Source organism: Anolis sagrei, chromosome 13 (genome assembly GCF_037176765.1).
Source record: "Anolis sagrei isolate rAnoSag1 chromosome 13, rAnoSag1.mat, whole genome shotgun sequence".
NCBI classification, from domain to species: Eukaryota; Metazoa; Chordata; class Lepidosauria; order Squamata; family Dactyloidae; genus Anolis; species Anolis sagrei.
The window spans coordinates 14,806,599-14,826,490 of NC_090033.1; the positions used below are offsets into that span (position 1 = coordinate 14,806,599).

General features: G+C 43.0%; 1 protein-coding gene across 2 annotated transcripts in view; it reads right to left on the reverse strand.

Annotated features, from left to right (window-relative positions):
- Positions 1–19,892, reverse strand: part of AJAP1 (adherens junctions associated protein 1) — a 242,807-nt gene that overhangs the window by 49,329 nt on the left and 173,586 nt on the right. For both annotated transcript variants that reach the window (XM_067472814.1, XM_067472813.1), the window contains exons 4-5: positions 15,802–16,044; positions 6,668–6,799 (exon numbers count right to left, since the gene is read on the reverse strand). In XM_067472814.1, the coding sequence (XP_067328915.1) occupies positions 6,727–6,799; positions 15,802–16,044 (316 nt within the window). In that variant the 3' untranslated portion in view covers positions 6,668–6,726. The remainder of the gene's footprint in view (positions 1–6,667; positions 6,800–15,801; positions 16,045–19,892) is intronic.

The window sequence follows — 19,892 nt, forward strand, 5'->3', positions numbered from 1 at the left end:
GGTCAAGCTGGCATCGAAGGCGATCTGTGATGGAGACCAGCACAGTCTCTGTCCCGTGCCCTGCATGGAAGCCAGACTGGAAGGGATCTCGTCCGGCTGTGTCGTCTAGGAATTGCTGCAACTGCTCCGCTGCTGCCCTCTCCATCACCTTGCCCAGGAACGAGAGGTTCGAAACTGGGCGGTAACTGGAGGGAACCGAGGGATCTAAGTCTGGTTTCTTCAGCAGGGGAGAGAGAGACCACCGCCTCTTTTAAACCCTCTGGAAAAACTCCTTGCTCAAGGGAGCTGTTGATAATCTTCATATTAAAATCATCACCTCGTTTCCTCCTCCATCTCATATTCTCACTGGCACAAGAAGGTAGCTTTCTTGCTAACTGAGACAAGCCACCCACTCTGGGTTCTAGTCCAAACTTTCAGGGGCCTGTAATGCCAAAACCGATCCACAGTGTAGGTTTAGCATCAAAACCTTGGACAGGCTCCTCGATCTTGACGACGAGGGATTTGTCAGCATTGAAATAATATTGCAATTATATTGTTACTAGGGCTGGGCGTTTTCGTTCGTTAATTTCGTAATTCGTTATTAATTCGTATATAAATCAGCTTACGATCCGATATTGAGCCATTTTGGAATAGTGTGAGGAGTAAATTAGATTCGAAACAATTTTTTCAATTTATCTCGTTATTGTTTCGTTATTATTTCGAAATTATTTTGTTATTATTTCGTAATTACTTCGTAATTTTTTCGTAATTATTTTCGCATGTCTGGTGCAAGTTTTATAGTTGTTGTTTGTTTTCTCACACCAACAGTCAACAACAGAGGGAGAGGGAAGCTTCAGCAGTTCCTCCTGTCCCATTTGGAGGGTTTTTTTTAGCATATTGCGCAATTGCGTCCGCCATTAACGAATCAATTCGAAATTAACGAAATTTCGTAAATAACAAAACTTTGAAATCTCAAAATTTCGGAAGTATTTAGAATTTGGAAACGCTAGCGCTCCCTGGAAACGAATCGAGTTTAGAAACAAATTTTTCCGTGGTTACCCAGCCCTAATTGTTACTAGGGCTGGGCGGTTTCGTTTCGTAATTTCGTAATTCGTTAAAAATTCGTTTTTTTTTTTTGGTTGCGAAGCGATAACGAACCATTCAGGAGCATCTAAAAAACGAAACGAATTTTTCAATTCGTTTCATAATTGCTTCGTATTCGTTTCGTATTCGTTTCGAAATCGTTTCGAAATCGTTTCGTTATTATTTCCGCATGTTTGGGGCAAGTTTTATAGTTGTTGTTTGTTTAATCAGTGAAAAAAATATATAATTATCACACCAACAGTCAACAACAGAGGGAGAGGGAAGCTTCAGACGTTCCCCCTGTCCCATATGGAGGTTTTTTAGCGTATTGCGCTGTCGCGTCCGCCATTAACGAATCGATTCGTATTCGTTTCGTATTCGTTTCGTAATTTTACGAAATTTCGTAAATATCGAACTTTTTTAAAGAAAAATTTCGGAATTCTTTTAAATATCAAAACGCAAAAAACCCCAAAAAACGAATCGAGTTTAGAAACAAACTTTTCCGTGGTTACCCAGCCCTAATTGTTACCCATCTTTAACCCACAAATACCAAGAAGGTAGGAAAATCCACAAGAAGAAAAATGTTTCAAAGTCAATGATTAAAAGCAATAACCAAAGAATATAAAAGGAACGGCAACCCATTAGAAAGAGGTCAATAGATCTCAAACATGCTTCCAACACTGTCTCTTGCATGCAACCAATTTCAACCCTGCTGTGATAGCCATCTAGGGCAACTCCAAAAGGTATTTGCAAAATGGAGGCGGTCAAGGCATTAACATCCAGATCAACGTGAAGACTAGGAAGGTATTGGCCAATATTCCATGGAAGTAACGTCTCTTGGTTAGATCCTCTCGCTTTGGATGCGAGAGGTCCTAGGCTCATATCCCGGACGAGCCCCCAATAAAGTCAAATTCATGTATATGTTGACTTCATGTGTATATTGACTGCATGTAAAAGTCAACTTCATGTGTACATTGACTGCATGTATAAGTCAAATTCATGTGTACATTGCCTTCATGTGTATGTTGACTTCATGTAAAAGTCAACTTCATGTGTACATTGACTGCATGTATAAGTCAAATTCATGTATACACTGCCTTCATGTGTATGCTGACTTTGTGTGTAAGTTGACTTCATGTTTGTTCATGTATACATTGACTTCATATGTACGTTGACTTCATGTATATGTTGACTGCATGTATAGAACAAACTAATATGTAGTTGACTTCTTTATATAAGTCAACTTCATGTGTATACTGACTTCATGTGTAAGTCAACTTCATGTGTTTGATTACTTCATGTATACATTGACCTCATGTATACATTGATTTCATATGGAAGTCGACTTCATGTATTCATTGACTGAATGTGTAAGTCAAATTCATGTATATGTTGACTTCATGTATTTGTTGACTGCATGTGTAAGTCAGATTCATGTATATGTTGACTTCATGTATTTGTTGACTGCATGTATAAGTGAAATTAATGTATACATTGCCTTCATGTGTATGCTGACTTCATGTATTCATTGACTGAATGTGTAAGTCAAATTCATGTATATGTTGACTACATGTGTATGTTGACTTCATGTAAAAGTCAACTTCATGTGTACATTGACTGCATGTATAAGTCAAATTCATGTATACACTGCCTTCATGTGTATGCTGACTTTGTGTGTAAGTTGACTTCATGTTTGTTCATGTATACATTGACTTCATGTGTACATTGACCATGTATATGTTGACTGCATGTATAGAACAAACTAATATGTAGTTGACTTCTTTATATAAGTCAACTTCAATTGTATACTGACTTCATGTGTAAGTCAACTTCATATGTTTGATGACTTCATGTATACATTGATTTCATGTATACATTAACTTCATATGTAAGTCGACTTCATGTACTCATTGACTGAATGTGTAAGTCAAATTCATGTATATGTTGACTTCATGTATACGTTGACTGCATGTGTAAGTCAGATTCATGTATATGTTGACTTCATGTGTATGTTGACTTCATGTAAAAGTCAACTTCATGTGTACATTGACTGCATGTATAAGTCAAATTCATGTATACACTGCCTTCATGTGTATGCTGACTTTGTGTGTAAGTTGACTTCCTGTTTGTTCATGTATACATTGACTTCATGTGTACATTGACTTCATGTGTATGTTGACTGCATGTATAGAACAAACTAATATGTAGTTGACTTCTTTATATAAGTCAACTTCATGTGTATACTGACTTCATGTGTAAGTCAACTTCATGTGTTTGATTACTTCATGTATACATTGACCTCATGTATACATTGATTTCATATGGAAGTCGACTTCATGTATTCATTGACTGAATGTGTAAGTCAAATTCATGTATATGTTGACTTCATGTGTATGTTGACTTCATGTAAAAGTCAACTTCATGTGTACATTGACTGCATGTATAAGTCAAATTCATGTATATGTTGACTTCATGTGTATGCTGACTTTGTGTGTAAGTTGACTTCATGTGTTCGTTCATGTATACATTGACTTCATGTGTACGTTGACTGCATGTATAGAACAAACTAATATGTAGTTGACTTCTTTATACATGATGTCAATGTATCCATGAAGTTGACTTACACATGAAGTCAGCATACACAAGAAGTCGACTTATATAAGGAAGTCAACGTATACATGAAGTCAACTTACACCTGAGTAAGTAATGTAGAGTAAGTAACTTCTCTTGGGCTTACTCTCAACCATCTCTACTGGGCATTGGCTGCATGGGGAGAAGGAGGTATATCGGAGTATGGAGCTAAATGGAATTTCCATTGGGGTTGGGAGCCCAAGAGAAGTTACTTACTCTACATTACTTACTCAGGCGTAAGTTGACTTCATGTATACATTGACTTCCTTAAGTAAGTCGACTTCTTGTGTATGCTGACTTCTTGTGTAAGTCAACTTCATGGATACATTGACATCATGTATACATTGACTTCATATGGAAGTCGGCTTCATGTATACGTTGACTGCATGGATAAAGTCAAATTCATCTATATGTTGACTTCATGTGTATGTTGACTTCATGTAAAAGTCAACTTCATGTATACATTGACTGCATGTATAAGTCAAATTCAGGTATACACTGCCTTCATGTGTATGCTGACTTCATGTGTAAGTTGACTTCATGTGTTTGTTCATGTATACATTGACTTCATGTGTACATTGACTTCATGTATATGTTGACTGCATGTATAGAACAAACTAATATATAGTTGCCTTCTTTATGTAAGTCAACTTCATGTGTATACTGACTTCATGTGTAAGTCAACTTCATGTGTTTGATTACTTCATGTATACATTGATTTCATATGGAAGTCGACTTCATGTATTCATTGACTGAATGTGTAAGTCAAATTCATGTATATGTTGACTACATGTGTATGTTGACTTCATGTAAAAGTCAACTTCATGTAGACATTGACTGCATGTATAAGTCAACTTCATGTATACACTGCCTTCAGGTGTATGCTGACTTTGTGTGTAAGTTGACTTCATGTGTTCGTTCATGTATACATTGACTTCATGTGTACGTTGACTTCATGGATATGTTGACTACATGTATAGAAAAAACTAATATATAGTTGACTTCTTTATATAAGTCAACTTCATGTGTATACTGACTTCATGTGTAAGTCAACTTCATGTGTTTGATTACTTCATGTATACATTGACCTCATGTATACATTGATTTCATATGGAAGTCGACTTCATGTACTCATTGACTGAATGTGTAAGTGAAATTCATGTGTATGTTGACTTCATGTATTCGTTGACTGCATGTATAAATCAAATTCATGAATATGTTGACTTAATGTGTATGTTGACTTCATGTATAAGTCAACTTCATGTGTAAGTTGACTCCATGTATAAGTGAAATTAATGTATACATTGCCTTCATGTGTATGCTGACTTAATGTGTAAGCTGACTTCATGTGTTTGTTCATGTCTACATTGCCTTCATGTGTATGTTGACTTCATGTATATGTTGACTGCATGGATAGGTCAAACGAATATATACATTGACTTCTTTATGTAAGTCAACTTCATGTGTACATTGATTGCATGTATAAGTCAAGTTCATGTATATATTGCCTTCATGTATATGCTGACTTCATGTGTGAGTTGACTTCATGGATTTGTTCATGTATACATTGACTTCATGTATACGTTGATTGCATGTATAAAACAAACTAATATATACGTTGACTTCTTTATATAAGTTGACTTCATGTGTATACTGATTTCATGTGTAAGTCAACTTCATGTGTTTGATGACTTCATGTATACATTGATTTCATGTGTAAGTCAACTTCATGTGTTTGATGACTTCATGTATACATTGATTTCATGTGTAAGTCAAATTCATGTGTTTGATGACTTCATGTATACATTGATTTCATGTGTAAATCAGCTTGTGTTTGATGACTTCATGTATACATTGATTTCATGTGTAAGTCAACTTCATGTGTTTGATGACTTCATGTATACATTGATTTCGTGTGTAAGTCAACTTCATGTGTTTGATGACTTCATGTATACATTGATTTCATGTGTAAGTCAACTTGTGTTTGATGACTTCATGTATACATTGATTTCATGTGTAAGTCAACTTCATGTGTTTGATGACTTCATGTATACATTGATTTCATGTGTAAGTCAACTTGTGTTTGATGACTTCATGTCTACATTGATTTCATGTGTAAGTCAGCTTGTGTTTGATGACTTCATGTATACATTGATTTCATGTGTAAGTCAACTTGTGTTTGATGACTTCATGTATACATTGATTTCATGTGTAAGTCAACTTGTGTTTGATGACTTCATGTCTACATTGATTTCATGTGTAAGTCAGCTTGTGTTTGATGACTTCATGTATACATTGATTTCATGTGTAAGTCAACTTGTGTTTGATGACTTCATGTATACATTGATTTCATGTGTAAGTCAACTTGTGTTTGATGACTTCATGTATACATTGATTTCATGTGTAAGTCAACTTGTGTTTGATGACTTCATGTATACATTGATTTCATGTGTAAGTCAGCTTGTGTTTGATGACTTCATGTATACATTGATTTCATGTGTAAGTCAGCTTGTGTTTGATGACTTCATGTATACATTGATTTCATGTGTAAGTCAACTTCATGTGTTTGATGACTTCATGTATACATTGATTTCATGTGTAAGTCAGCTTGTGTTTGATGACTTCATGTATACATTGATTTCATGTGTACGTTGACTTCATGTATATGTTGACTGCACGTATACATCAAATTCATGTATACATTGACTTCATTATATAAGTTGACTTCATGTCGACTTATATAATGAGACCCGCTAGACGTAGAGAAGGACTCACAATGGTCAGTGGATAACTCAACCCAGGTCTGTTGGGTTCTAGACTTACACATGAGTTATGTATATGTATAAGGTGAGTTTCGGAGAGGTTGTTTAGATGTCGGATACGAGGAGTTGACGATCACAGCAGGGCTGGGTTTGGGAGCTCAAGGCCCGCGACTCGCAGATGAGAAACGAAGGTCTGAAGAGAAAGTACCTACCAGGAAAAAGACACATGGCGTCTGCCCCGCCCCCAGGAAGTAAAATAGACTTCGTCTGGTCAGCAGGAGATTTCAAACCATTTCTCAGAAACAAAGGCCACAGGAATGAGGTGCCGGTCGGAAGAGGAGGGTCTGCAGCAAGCAGAAAAATCGACTTGGGAGGTGCCCCATACGTGACGGACAGCAATGCAAGCCTGGGAAGGCCTGCAGCCAAAACAACAGCTTTTATCATATTGTATTTTGAAGTGGGGAGGGATGAACGGGGATGGGGGGAGGGAGAGAGACTCTTAAAATAATGCTTTGAATGGGTTTTATTGGTTTCTGCGAGAGAGTCCTTTGCCAAGAGGTAACAATGGGGACCTCTGAAAGCCCTTCTCCAATTTGCTTTGTTGTTTTTTTTAGAGAAGGAGAAGAAGCCAATACATTAACTAAGTAGCAGCACTCAGCTATCTCAGGTAGTAAAAGAAAATGGAAATGATTATGTTCCTTGTATGTCCCTGCGCTTTGTTTCTGGCTTGGAGATTGGCCAAGGCAATCAATAGCAGCTTCCATATTAGTATGGCAGTGAATCCGTGTTGGGTTTGAGTCCAAACCACAAAGGAGATGTCCAAAGTATCAAAGGAGGTTCAGAATCTTGGGTTTGAGTTTGAACCACAAAGGAGATGTCCATTGGGTTTGAGTCTGAACCACAACGGAGATGTCCATTGGGTTTAAGTCCGAACCACAAAGGAGATGCCCATTGGGTTTGAGTCCGAACCACAAAGGAGATGTCCAAAGTATCAAAGGAGATTCCAAATCTTGGGTTTTAGTCCAAACCACAAAGGAGATGTCCATTGGGTTTGAGTCCCAACCTCAAAGGAGATGTCCATTGGGTTTAAGTCCGAACCACAAAGGAGATGCCCATTGGGTTTGAGTCCGAACCACAAAGGAGATGTCCAAAGTATCAAAGGAGGTTCAGAATCTTGGGTGTGAGTCCGAACCACAAAGGAGATGTCCAAAGTATAAAAGGAGGTTCAGACTCTTGGGTGTGAGTCTGAACCACAAAGGAGATGTCCATTGGATTTGAGTCCAAACCACAAAGGAGATGTCCAAAGTATCAAAGGATGTTCAGAATCTTGGGTGTGAGTCTGAACCACAAAGGAGATGTCCCAAGTATCAAAGGATGTTCAGAATCTTGGGTTTGAGTTTGAAGCACGAAGGAGATGTCCATTGGGTTTGAGTCCCAACCACAAAGGAGATGCCCAAAGTATCAAAGGAGGTTCAGAATCTTGGGTGTGAGTCTGAACCACAAAGGAGATGTCCAAAGTATCAAAGGAGGTTCAGACTCTTGGGTGTGAGTCCAAACCACAAAGGAGATGTCCATTGGGTTTGAGTCCAAACCACAAAGGAGATGTCCATTGGGTTTGAGTCTCAACCACAAAGGAGATGTCCAAAGTATAAAAGGAGGTTCAGACTCTTGGGTGTGAGTCTGAACCACAAAGGAGGTGTCCATTGGATTTGAGTCCAAACCACAAAGGAGATGTCCAAAGTATCAAAGGATGTTCAGAATCTTGGGTTTGCGTTTGAAGCACGAAGGAGATGTCCATTGGGTTTGAGTCCCAACCACAAAGGAGATGTCCAAAGTACCAAAGGAGGTTGAGAATCTTGGGTTTGAGTTTGAACCACAAAGAAGATGTCCATTGGGTTTGAGTCCGAACCACAATGATGTCAATTGGGTTTGAGTCCCAACCACAAAGGAGATGTTCAAAGTATCAAAGGAGGTTCAGAATCTTGGGTGTGAATCCAAACCACAAAGGAGATGTCCATTGGGTTTGAGTCCGAACCACAAAGGAGATGTCCATTGGGTTTGAGTCCGAACCACAAAGGAGATGTCTAAAGTATCAAAGGAGGTTCAGACTCTTGGGTGTGAGTCTGAACCACAAAGGAGATGTCCATTGGGTTTGAGTCCAAACCACAAAGGATATCCAGAGTATCAAAGGAGGTACAGAATCTTGGGTGTGAGTCTGAACCACAAAGGAGATGTCCAATGGGTGTGATTCCGAACCACAAAGGAGATGTCCATTGGGTTTGAGTCTGAACCACAAAGGAGATGTCCATTGGGTTTGAGTCCCAACCACAAAGAAGATGGCCAAAGTATCAAAGGAGGTTCAGAATCTTGGGTTTGAGTCCAAATCACAAAGAAGATGTCCATTGGGTTTGAGTCCCAACCACAAAGGAGATGTCCAAAGTATCAAAGGAGGTTCAGACTCTTGGGTGTGAGTCTGAACCACAAAGGAGATGTCCATTGGGTTTGAGTCTCAACCAAAAAGGAGATGTTCAAAGTATCAAAGGAGGTTCAGAATCTTGGGTTTGAGTCTGAACCACAAAGGAGATGTCCATTGGGTTTGAGTCCCAACCTCAAAGGAGATGTCCATTGGGTTTGAGTCCCAACCACAAAGGAGATGTCCAAAGTATCAAAGGATGTTCAGAATCTTGGGTTTGAGTTTGAACCACGAAGGAGATGTCCATTGGGTTTGAGTCCGAACCACGAAGGAGATGTCCATTGGGTTTGAATCTGAACCACAAAGGTGATGTCCAAAGTATCAAAGGAGGTTCAGAATCTTGGGTGTGAATCCAAACCACAAAGGAGATGTCCATTGGGTTTGAGTCCCAACCACAAAAGAGATGTCCAAAGTATCAAAGGAGGTTCAGACTCTTGGGTGTGAGTCTGAACCACAAAGGAGATGTCCATTGGGTTTGAGTCCAAACCACAAAGGAGATGTCCATTTGGTTTAAGTCCGAACCACAAAGGAGATGTCCATTGGGTTTGAGTCTGAACCACAAAGGAGATGTCCAAAGTATCAAAGGAGATTCGGAATCTTGGGTTTGAGTCCCAACCACAAAGGAGATGTCCAAAGTATCAAAGGAGGTTCCAAATCTTGGGTTTGAGTCCCCACCACAAAGGAGATGTCTATTGGATTTGAGTCTGAACCACAGAGGAGATGTCCAAAGTATCAAAGGAGGTTCAGAATCTTAGGGACCTGCATTGAAGTTCAGCTGACCTATTAACTCTTTGGCAGAGAAGACACATTGGAAAGCTCCTTTCGTGGTTGGTTGACTTGGGATCTGTCCTCAGGAGACCAATTGGGGTGGAGGACTCAGCATCTTGGATAGGTCATTCAAAGGTTGGTTGACCCATCACAGTTTTTGGACATTTTAGGTGGCTAGGAGTCCATAGTAAGACCCAGACCAGTTGCCCTGCCCCATTGATATTAAGGGTGGACAAAACAGCAAAAATCTCTTCTGTTTTCATTTTGACTTTCAGGTATCTCCCATTCTATTTTTGGGAAGGTTCCGGGAGATTAGGAGGGGGTTGTTCAGATTCGTAATTCAGGATCTGGAGTTCCTCCTGAAATTCGAAATGAAAACAAACTAGAATTCTGCAATTTTGTGCACCCCTATGGAAGCCATCAATTGCTAGCCAGGAGAGCACAGAATGCATGAGATTCATGCTCCAGAAACCCACCACCTCTCATGGTAAAATGAATTAAGTTGGGCCAGATCCAAGAGGACGATGCAGAGACCAATAATTTCCACCAGAGCATCACCTTAAAATCGTAATATGTCTATAGCATTGCAATGACCCACACCTAGCCAAATGCAGAACTAGGAAGAGGAATGGAATGGCAGACAGATGGAAGACAGCACCACAATGGGAACTAGTCTCAATGGATGGACCTCAACCTTCATGAAATGGCTCTGTTTGGGTACCAGAATCAATGGATGGACGTCGACCTTCATGAAATTGCTCTGTTTGGGTACTAGTCTCAATGGATGGACCTCAACCTTCATGAAATGGCTCTGTTTGGGTACTAGTATCAATGGATGGACTTCAACCTTCATGAAATGGATCTGTTTGGGTACCACTATCAATGGATGGATCTCAACCTTCATGAAATTGCTCTGTTTGGGTTCTAGTATCAATGGATGGACCTCAACCTTCATGAAATTGCTCTGTTTGGGTTCTAGTATCAATGGATGGACCTCACCCTTCACGAAATTGCTCTGTTTGGGTTCTAGTATCAATGGATGGACCTTAACCTTCATGAAATGGCTCTGTTTGGGTACCATAATCAATGGCTGGACCTTGATCTTCATGAAATGGCTCTGTTTGGGTACTAGTATCAATGGATGGACTTCAACCTTCATGAAATGGATCTGTTTGGGTACCACTATCAATGGATGGATCTCAACCTTCATGAAATTGCTCTGTTTGGGTTCTAGTATCAATGGATGGACCTCAACCTTCATGAAATTGCTCTGTTTGGGTTCTAGTATCAATGGATGGACCTCACCCTTCACGAAATTGCTCTGTTTGGGTTCTAGTATCAATGGATGGACCTTAACCTTCATGAAATGGCTCTGTTTGGGTACCATAATCAATGGCTGGACCTTGACCTTCATGAAATGGCTCTGTTTGGGTACCAGTATTAACTGATGGACCTCAGCCTTCATGAAATGGCTCTGTTTGAGCAGTAGGTCTGCTGGGCTGTCCCCGCCATCCCCGCCACTCTCCCTGTTCTACTTGCAAGGCCCTTCTCCAACTCCTCCAACGTCACCATTTTCAGGTAGACGGGAGAGAAAGGAAGGAAGGAAGGCCACCAATCCGCTTCCTTAATTCCTAGGCAAGCCTGGTGGCCTCCAGAGGCTTCTGCTGGCTGAGCGGGTGGTCTTGCTTCCTTCCTCTTTCTCCCAGCTGCCTGGAAATGGCAACATTGGAGGTGTTGGAGAAGGGCCTTGAAAGTAGAATGGGGAGAGCGGCGGGGACAGCCTGGCGGGCCTGCCACTCCCAACGCCCTCCCTCCTTCTTAGCGGCATGGCGTGAGGAGGAGGAGGAGGAGTAGGGGGAGGAGGCACAGTCTGGAGGTGCTTTCTTGGACCTAGTCGAGCTCGGTAGCCTTTGGCAGGCCCACGGGGGTGTCCCCACCACCGCCACTGCTCTCCCCGCTCTACTTTCAATGCCCTCCTCCAAATCCTCCCACGTCGCTATTTCCAGGCAGTCAGGAGAGATGAAGGAAGCAAGGCCACCCGATCGACTGGCAGAGGCCTCCAAAGGTCACCAGGCTCACCTAGGCCCAGGGAAGTGCCTCCGAACCCGAACTCTCAGCAGCCCTGAGCCACCTGCTGAGGCATTCTTATACCTCCATTTGTATACCCGGCGTATAAGACTACCCCCAACTTTCTATTAGATTTGCAAGGGTTAAAAAGTCCCTTTATCCGCCAGAAAATACGATATATAAGAGAAAAGTAAGATCCAGGTTATGCACAACCTCAGATGTTCTGAAAGCCAGTGGTTAAAAATTTAAGTCGTTGTGATGGCAAATGGGAACCGGCCGTGGAAATATGGCTGGTGGCAAAGGGTGGACAAAGCTACATTGGTCTGAGGAATGACCTGTAACCGTAGTTTCCCGAGTGGTCACCTGTGAATTCGCACATAAGGTATTTCTGCGCCTGCGCAGAACAACTTCGGAATCTTCTGATAAATTTGAAACTTTGGCTGTTGGCCCCGCCCACTCTCCCCTCAAGAGTATATATTAGGCCTGGGTAACAACGGAAAAATTTGTTTCTAAAATCGATTCGTTTTTTGGGGGGTTTTGCGTTTCGATATTTAAAAGAATTCCGAAATTTTTCTTTTAAAAAGTTCGATATTTACGAAATTTCGTAAATGTTAAAAAAATAACGAAACAAATACGAAACAATAACGAATCGATTCGTTAATGGCGGACGCGACCGCGCAATACGCTAAAAAACCTCCAAATGGGACAGGGGGAACTTCTGAAGCTTCCCTCTCCCTCTGTTGTTGACTGTTGGTGTGATATTATAATTTTTTTCACTAATTAAACAAAAAACAACTATAAAACTTGCCCCAGACATGCGGAAATAATAACGAAACGACCTCAAACCGATAACGAAACAAATACATAACGAATCCGAAGCATTTACGAAACGAATTTAAAAATTCGTTTCGTTTTTAAGTTGCTCCAGAATGGTTCGTTATCGCTTCGTTATAAAAAAAATAACGAATTTTTAACGAATTACGAATTAACGAAACGAAACCGCCCAGCCCTAGTATATATAGCCCATGGGGAGCTAACTGCCTCTAGTTCTCTTCCGCCGCATATAGCAGCCAGAAGGAGGAGGTATGACAACAGCAGGGTGGATGGGCGGGGCTGTGCAAATTCACAGGTGACCACTCGGGAATCTTGAGAACTAGAGGCGATTAGCCCCCCACGGGCTATATATACTCTTGAGGGGAGAGTGGGCGGGGCCAACCGCCAAAGTTTTCAAATTTATCAGAAGATTCCGAAGCTGTTCTGCGCAGGCGCAGAAATACCATATGTGCGTATTTACAGTTGACCACGATGGGAAAAGGAAGGATGCATAAGTCTGTGGGAAGAGTGCAACCAATGCAGCAGACTATGGAACATATGATCTCGACTGCTTGGCCAAATTAAGATGCCCAGAATTTGGAAAAGATGGTCGTTCTAAATACGAGCATCTTCCTCTCCTAGCAACACTTTAGACTAAGGAACAGCCTTTTGATAATCCCACTTTTCGATTCAGACACCAGAGGCATGCAGCGAGGACTTCAAACTGCACATTGTTTGTGCTTCCTTCCATATTCAGTGTGATGTGACTTCAATCTGGGAAAATGAGTTTCTTTTCCCTAAGGATTCCCCAGAAATCCCATAATCCAGTTTAGTGTTATCATCTGAAAAAACATCTTAGTGTGAGGAGAATCTTTGGATCCTATCTCTACCATGAGGCTATGGCTTTAGACTGAAAATAGACCTGTCTTTCGGTCAACTGACCATGACATATCCAGTTGGCTCACCGTTATAATTACCAACACCATGCTGGGAGACAATTCGACAGTGTTCACATAGAGCATGCACATGGAAAGACATTGTAGCTCTGGGGCTGAGAAATTCAATATATGTCTCGCTGAAATGACTGCTAAAAATGTACACAAAGATGGGTATGACCATGTTCAACCATGATGTGGAAGGAGATAGAATTTTAGGTCGCACGTAATATTCCAAAACACCTGTTCAATGTTCACATCTGTTGATGTTCTTCAAAGAGAAATGCGAGCCATTAAGCCAATACTTACATTTCCATTGGTGAGGAACAGTTCAGTTTGGGTAAGGATACCAACAGCTGGACCTCAAAATCCATGAAATGGAAGGAGCTCTCATCATCCATGAAATGGCTCTGTTTGGGTACTAGTATCAACGGATAGACCTCAACCTTCATGAAATGGCTTTGTTTGCATACAAGTATCAATAGATGGACCTCAACCTTCATGGAATGGCTCTGTTTGGGTACCACTATCAACGGATGGACCTTAACCTTCATGAATTGGCTCTGTTTGGGAACTGCTATCAATGGGTGGACCTCAACCTTCATGGAATGGCTCTGTTTGGGTACCAGTATCAATGGATGAACCTCAGCCTTCATGGAATGGCTCTGTATGGGTACCAGTATCAACAGAAGGCCCTCAACCTTCTTGAAATGGCTCTGTTTGGGTACCGGTATCAACGGATAGACCTTAACCTTCATGAAATGGTTCTGTTTGGGAACTGCTATCAATGGGTGGACCTCAACATTCATGAAATGGCTCTGTTTGGGTACCAGTATCAATGGATGAACCTCAGCCTTCATGGAATGGCTCTGTATGGGTACCAGTATCAACAGAAGGCCCTCAACCTTCATGAAATGGCTCTATTTCAGTACTAGTATCAATGGATGAACCTTAATCTTCATGAAATGGCTCTGTTTGGGTACCAGTATCAATGGATGGACCTCAACCTTCATGAAATGGCTCTGTTTGGGACCAGTATCAACAGATGGACCTCAATCTTCATGAAATGACTCTGTTGGGGTTCCGGTGTCAATGGATGGACCTCCGTCTTCATGAAATGGCTCTGTTTGGGTAACAGTATCAACGGATGGACCTCAGTCTTCATGAAATGGCTCTGTTTGGGCACCAGTATCAATGGATGAACCTCAATCTTCATGAAATGGCTCCAGTATCAACAGATGCACCTTAACCTTTATGAAATGGCTCTGTTTGGGTTCCAGTATCAGTGGATTGACCATAACCTTCATGAAATGGCTCTGTTTGGGTACCAGTATCAATGGATGGACCTCAGTCTTCATGGAATGGCTCTGTTTGAGCACCAGTATCAATGGATGAACCTCAATCTTCATGAAATGGCTCCAGTATCAACGGATGCACCTTAACTTTCATGAAATGGCTCTGTTTGGGTACCAGTATCAACAGATGGACCTCAGTCTTCATGGAATGGCTCTGTTTGGGTACCAGTATCAATGAATGGATTCAGCCTTCATGGAATGGCTCTGTTTGCATACCAGTACCAACAGAAGGTCCTCAACCTTCATGAAATGGCTCTGTTTGGGTACCACTATCAACAGATGGACCTCAACCTTTATGAAATGGCTTTGTTTGGGTACCACTATCAACGGATGGATCTCAGCCTTCATGAAATGGCTCTGTTTGGGAACCAGTACCCATAGATGGATCTCAACCTTCATGAAATGACCCTTTTTGGGTACCAGTATCAATGGATGGACCTCAACCTTGATGAAATGGCCCTGTTTGCATACCAGTATCAATGGATGTACCTCAGCCTTCATGAAATGGCTCTGTTTGGAACCAGTATCAACAGATGGACCTCAATCTTCATGAAATGGCTCTGTTGGGGTTCCAGTGTCAATGGATGGACCTCGGTCTTCATGAAATGGCTCTGTTTGGGTAACAGTATCAACGGATGGACCTCAGCCTTCATGGAATGGCTCTGTTTGGGTACCAGTATCAACGGATGGACCTTAACCATCATGAAATGGCTCTGTTTCAATGGATGAACCTTAGCTTTCATGGAATGGCTCTGTTTGGGTACCAGTATCAACAGATGGACCTCAACCTTCATGAAATGGCTCTGTTTTTGTACCAGTATCAATGGATGGACCTCAACCTTCGTGGAATGGTTCTGTTTGGGTACCAAAATCCACAGAAGGACCCCAACAGCCATGAGGTTCAAATTGCCATGGTGGGATGCCCTCCGCCTTACCTGCTCCCATTGAAGGATGCCTTATAATCCCCCGGGGAGAGGATGGTCTCCTCCGTGTAGATCGGCACGGATGTCCTCACGCACTCATGGGAGCACTGGAGAGTTTCGTTGTAGGCTGTGAATATGTCCAGGTTGCTGGGCACTCGGGCCGGGGTGAAGTCCGTCAGGTTCTGACAGCTTTCTTCCTGCTGGTTGATTTTGCGTTGGTGGCCGTTCCGCCGCGTGTTCCCACTTTGAGCACAGCTACAAGGGAGAGGAAAACGAAAAAAAGAGTCAGGCCAAAACAGGGGAAGCCAGCAAGTCTACCAAAACAAGTTGTCATTGGAGGGATCTCTGGGGTTGGTAGGGGGTGAGGCGGTCCCTCAGGTACATCGGCCCCAGACCATACAAGGCCTTAAAGGTGAGTACCATCACTTTGAAAGTGATCCGGTACTCAATTGGTAACCAATGCAGCTGTAGTAAGATTGGTGTTATGTGGCATCTCATTGGAATTCCCGCAAGAAGCCGAGCAGCTGCATTTTGTACCAACTTGAGCTTCCGGATCACCGACAGAGGAAGGTCAATGTAAAGGCCGTTACTGTAGTCCAGTCTTGAGATGACCGTAGCCTGGATCACCGTAGCTAGGTCATCCCTGGACAGGGAGGGGGCCTGCCGCAGATGAAAAAAAGGCGGTTCTGCTCACGGTGGAGATCTGGGTCTCCATCGTCAGCAGAGGGTCCAAAAGGACTCCCAGACTCTTTACCAACGAAGACGGGCGTAGCACCTCGCCATCCAGGGTAGGCAGCTGGATATCCCCACTGCCCGGTCGACCCAGCCATAAGATCTCCGTCTTTGCTGGATTCACCCTCAACCTGCTGGCACGCAGTCATCCAGTAACGGTCTCAAGGCACTGATGGAAACAATCGGGTACAGAGTCTGGTCGGCCTTCCAGCTGAGTGTCATCAGTGTACTGCTAACACTCCAGCCCAAAACCTCGAACCAGCTGAGCAAGTGGTCGCATATCGATGTTAAACAACAGAGGGGAGAGAATGGCCCCCTGAGGAACCCCACAAGAGAGAGAGGGGGGACCTCTCAGAGACCAGGCCTCCCCTCTCCACTCGCTGTCCATGGTTGTGAAGAAAGGAGGACAGGCAAATATGAATTTATTGGGGGCTGAGTTGGGGAAAGAGGAGGAGGAAAGGAGGTCGCCACTGAGAACAAGGGAAGCATGCCGCCGCCTCCTTTCTGCTCTGGTGACTCCTTGAACAGGCAAGGAGGAAAGGAAAGAACACGCCTGTCCGGCCGAGGCGTGCTGTTGCTGCCACGAGCTCTCCCTCGCCTCCACCTCCTGGCCTGCCTGCCTGTGCTACGGGCTTTGGTGCTCAACGAGGAGAACCAGCTGGTCTGGTTCATCTCTACCTGAATACAGCAGAGCCCTGACATCGTGACATCTCCCAAGGGGGAGGGTGAAACCCCCTTCCACACTCCATCTTTGGACAATTAAAACAGCCAGAAAGCAAGTGATGTTTTAATGAAACTGTTTGACACAAACTGGGTGTCTGTTTGATTCACCTCTGCCTAAATAACGGCAGAGCCCTGGCATCATGACAATGGAGGCAGAGGGGACAGGGTCAAGACGGTGAGGGCCTGCTCACCTCTTTGGGGACCAGCTGGTTCTCCTCACTGGGCACCATGGACCATGGCGCAGGCAGTGTCATGTATCAAGTTCTGAAGTTATTGGTGATTGGTGGTGGTAGGCCTAGCAGTTGGTGATGGAAGGGTTAATGTATGTCTTAGTTCTAAAGAGTTGAGTAACCTGTAAGTAAGAGTTCATGGGTGAAAGCAATTAAGGGTGGAGGTACGCAAGAGATAGGCTGCAGCTGAGTGTTTTTGGATATAATGAACTACCCTTGGGACTTATCTTATTTTGGTGGTAGATGCTGCTGCTTTCCCCCCAGGTTTGTGGATTTTCGGTATCCTGACCTTTGTCTTGAACCCTTGGAACCCTGAATCTTGCTTTTGACTATAGTATAGACTCTTGATCCCTGGACTTTGCTCATTGAACTCTTGGCGTTTGACCACTGGACTGGACCTTTTGACTACAGTGTTATCTTGAACCTGCAACAGTGTTTGCTGTCAGTTTTTGTTTTATATTCCACAGAATGAGTGTTATCTTTATGTTTTGGACCATTAAAACAACCAGAAAGTAAGTGCTGTTTTAATTAAATTGGTAAACACCAACTGGGTGTTTGTTTGGTTCATCTCTACCTGAATACGGCAGAGCCCTGGCATCGTGACATCTCCCAAGGGGGAGGGTGAAACCCCCTTCCACACTCCATCGTTGGACTATTAAAACACCCAGAAAGCAAGTGCTGTTTTAATTAAACTGTTTGATACAAACTGGGTGTTTGTTTGATTCACCTCTGCCTGAATAACGGCAGAGCCCTGGCATCATGACAATGTGGCTGAGAATGCACAGGTTTGTAGTTTTCGGTATCCTGACCTGTCTCTTGAATCCTTGGAGCCCTGGAACCTTGAATCTTTGGACTGGCTTTTGACTACGGTATAGACTCTTGATCCCTGGACTTTGCTCATTGAACTCTCTGTGTTTGACCACTGGACTGGACCTTTTGACTACGGTGTTATCTTGAACCTGCAACAGAGTTTGCTGTCACTTTTGTTTTATAATCTGTGGCTGAGTGCTATCTTTATGTTTTGGACTATTAAAACAGCCAGAAAGTAAGTGCTGTTTTAATTAAGTTCAATACCAACTGGGAGTTTGTTTGGTTCATCTCTACCTAAATACGGCAGAGCCGTGGCATAATGACAGGCAGGCCAGGAGGCGGAGGGAGGGAGAGCTTGTAGGATGCATCCTCTGCAGCAGGCATGCTCTTTCCCTTCCTCACTGCCTGCCTGAGAGCCGGGCCTGGCCTTTCCTCAGCATCCACTCTAGTGGATGTTGACCATAGCTATGCATTGAAAGACCTTGACAGAACTCCATCTAGGAACTTCTAGGTTTAGCACCGCAAGGACAATGGAGGACAATGGAGATTTAGGAAGGCGGAAGAGGAGTGGAGGGGGAGACAGATGTTCCTACGTGGCGGATTTTCACTTATCGCGGGTAGATATAATGAGCTAGCCTTGGGACTGATCTTATTTTGGTGGTAGATGCTGTTGGTTTCCCCCCAGGTTTGTGGATTTTCAGTATCCTGACCTGTCTCTTGGACCCTTGGAACCCTGGAACCTTGAATCTTTGGACTGGCTTTTGACTACAGTATAGACTCTTTATCCCTGGACTTTGCTCATTGAACTCTTGGTGTTTGACCACTGTACTGGACCTTTTGACTACAGTGTTATCTTCAACACAATTTATTTATTTAAAACTTTTGTATCCTGATGTTTTCTACCTCCATAGAGGGACTCAGACCTGCCTTATTCAGGTAGAGATGAACCAAACAAACTGGGAGTTTGTTTGGTTCATCTCTACCTAAATACAGCAGAGCCGTGGCATAATGACAGGCAGGCCAGGAGGTGGAGGGAGGGAGAGCTTGTGGGATGCGTCCTCAGCAGCAACAGCAGGCCTCAGCCGGCCAGGCGTGCTCTTTCCCTTCCTCACCACCTGCCTGCCTGACTGAGGGTCGGGTCTGACCTTTCCTCAGCAGCCTCACCTCAAAGCATGTCAGAGGCGATGGAAATTTAGGAAGGAGGAAGAAGAGTGGAGGGGGAAACAGGTGTTCCTACATCACGGATTTTCACTTATTGCGGGTGGATATAATGAGCTAGCCTTGGGACTGATCTTATTTTGGTGGTAGATGCTGCTGGTTTCCCCCCAGGTTTGTGTATTTTCTGTATCCTGACCTGTCTCTTGAACCCTGGAACCTTGAATCTCTGGACTGGCTTTTGACTACGGCATAGACTCTTGATCCCTGGACTTTGCTCATTGAACTCTCAGCCATTTGACCACTGGACTGGACCTTTTGACTATGCTCTTTCCCTTCCTCACTGCCTGCCTGATGGCCGGGTCTGGCATTTCCTCAGCAGCCTCGCCTTGAAGCACGTCAAAGATGATGGAGATTTAGGAAGGCAGGTGTTCTTACATCGTGGATTTTCAC